Raw genomic sequence first — 2,339 nt, 5'->3', positions numbered from 1 at the left:
CACAGTCTTTAAAAATGTTTAATTTCTTTTCAAGACATTTATAAAAATTATGATCTTTTGCTCAGCACCGTAATGGGCTCAATCTTCTTATGAGTGTTTACCTGTTCACATTTCACCTGCTCAAAGTATTCCTTGTTCCAAGTTAGGTCTTCCTATCCCATTTATCACCTGTAACTGGGATAATCAATTCAAAGCTAATTTTAGACTGATTTTTCAGATATTTGTAAATTCTTTTCAAAAACTGGTTTTGAAGGTGGCAGATAAATGATTTCTTATTTAGATATATGCATGTGGGGGGGCAAAACTACAGTGTCATCCTTTTTTTGCATTGAAGTTTCTAATCCAGCATCTGATGGGTCAAAATTTTTCATCTAGTCATGGCCCTTGAACTTTCCCCTGGTGAATGGGAAGTCCAAAGTTTCACTGTATTGACTCTAATGGATGAGGAAATCATGAGCAGGGTAGTTTACAAATTATTTGATTAATTTTTAGTTTTCATTATTTCTAAAGTGAAAATATGTTTGAATTGTATGAACTGTTTATTTATTTATTTTTGTTTCAGGCCCAACAAGAATAATTTTCATATGTTTACAATTAAAGAACAGAGAAGAGAAGCACTGCAATTTCAACAGTCAGTATCTGCTCAGCCAGCAACTATGCTGAAGAGAATAATCAGCAGTTTCATCATAAATTAACTATAAAAAATGTCCAATATTGAAACTGAGGAAGGTATATTGCAAGAAGACAAACACCCACATAATATTGGAGCATCAATAGAAACTTCAGTGCCACAGATTAGAAGTGAGAGTTCCATTATGAAAAAAGAAAATTTAAAAGGAAGTAATTACAGAGAGCCATGCTCAAAGTTAATCTTCAGTCGTACTCAGGAGAAATCCTATATTTGCGAAATATGCAGTAAAGCATTTTTACGATCATTTCATTTGAAAGAGCATTTATTGGTTCACAGTCAGAATAAGTCCTTCACCTGTGAAATATGTGGCAAGGCATTTTCGTGGTCATCTAGTCTGAAAAAACATTCATTGGTTCACACTCAGGAGAAACCATTCACCTGTGAATTATGTGGTAAGGCATTTTCACGGTCAGGTAATCTGAAAAAACATTTTTTGGTTCACAGTCAGGAGAAACCCTTCACCTGTGAATTATGTGGCAAGTCATTTTCCCGATCATCTGTTCTGAAAACACATTTATTGGTTCACACTCAGGAAAAGCCGTTCACTTGTGAATTATGTGGCAAGGCATTTTCACAGTCAGGTCATCTGAAAGGACATTTACTGGTTCATACTCAGGAGAAACCCTTTGTTTGTGAAATATGTGGCAAGGCAGTTTCAAAATCAGGAGATCTAAAAAGACATTTATTGGTTCATACTAAGGAGAAACCCTTCATTTGTGAGCTATGTGGCAAGGCATTTGCATTATCGTTTTGTTTGAAAAATCATTTATTGGTTCACACTGAGCAGAAATCCTACACATGAAAAATATATAAGGCAATTTAAAATTAAGAAATAGAATTATAATATGCTAACTGTATGTTAATGTCAGTACTAGAATATTTTTTAATAATAATAACGAAAATACAGTTGCTATCAAATAAAGCTTTCACAGTCACAAAATTCTGAGGAGTGCTGGAGACAAAAAAAAAAAAAACTGCTTAATCTGGAAAGTTGATTCCATGTAAAATTGGTTGCACCTTGACTAGGTTTGGAACAGTCGGGCACAAGAGCCTGTTACCACCAAAATAACTTTAAGAGTGACACATCACAGACAGAATTTTCAGCACACTGCCATAATACGAAATGCAAACCACAACTTAATGATTACTGTGCAATCTGGGTGCTTTGAATCATTACTTATTGCCTGGTATAGGTAATGGCACTCACAAATTAATATTTTTAATGTCAAATTGCCACCAGAATTTTTGAAATTCTGCAATTTGAAACACATTATTATCCAAATTTATAGTGAAAGTAATGTCAATTCAAGGTCATTCTTGGCTGCCCCCCCTTTTGGTCAATTCAATTACTCTCTTCTAGCTTTACTTCATAGTCAGCATGAAGACAAAGACTCGAGCTCCTCTTACCACACCTGAATTCATGCACAACAGTCCCCCACCTTCACAGCCCCCACAAAGGTGCACCTTCATGAGGAGGAGGAATGAGTTTCAAGCTAGAGTATTTCAATCCTTTTCTTCCACTTCATCTTATTTAATACATTAAACCAAACAGAATTGGAGGCGAGCTTTGTCTAAATATTAAAAGCATTGGCTGTGTGAGATATATTAGAAATTTGAATATTTAAAGTTGTTACATGTTTTGAAACAA

General features: G+C 34.6%; 1 protein-coding gene across 1 annotated transcript; it reads left to right on the top strand.

Moving 5' to 3' along the window:
• The first annotated feature begins 568 nt into the window (after positions 1 to 568).
• LOC150075578 (uncharacterized) lies at positions 569 to 1,501 on the top strand. The gene has a single exon (XM_090388861.1). It carries the CDS (start codon positions 705 to 707, stop codon positions 1,491 to 1,493), a length of 789 nt encoding a protein of 262 aa, XP_090244987.1. The 5' UTR covers positions 569 to 704; the 3' UTR covers positions 1,494 to 1,501.
• The last annotated feature ends 838 nt before the right edge of the window (positions 1,502 to 2,339 follow it).

This window comes from Mastigoproctus giganteus, chromosome 14 (genome assembly GCF_048544385.1).
Source record: "Mastigoproctus giganteus isolate SK-2022 chromosome 14, ASM4854438v1, whole genome shotgun sequence".
Lineage (NCBI taxonomy): Eukaryota > Metazoa > Arthropoda > Arachnida > Uropygi > Thelyphonidae > Mastigoproctus > Mastigoproctus giganteus.
The sequence above is the reverse complement of the archived record's forward strand: the minus strand, read 5'-3'. Positions and strand labels throughout refer to the sequence as shown.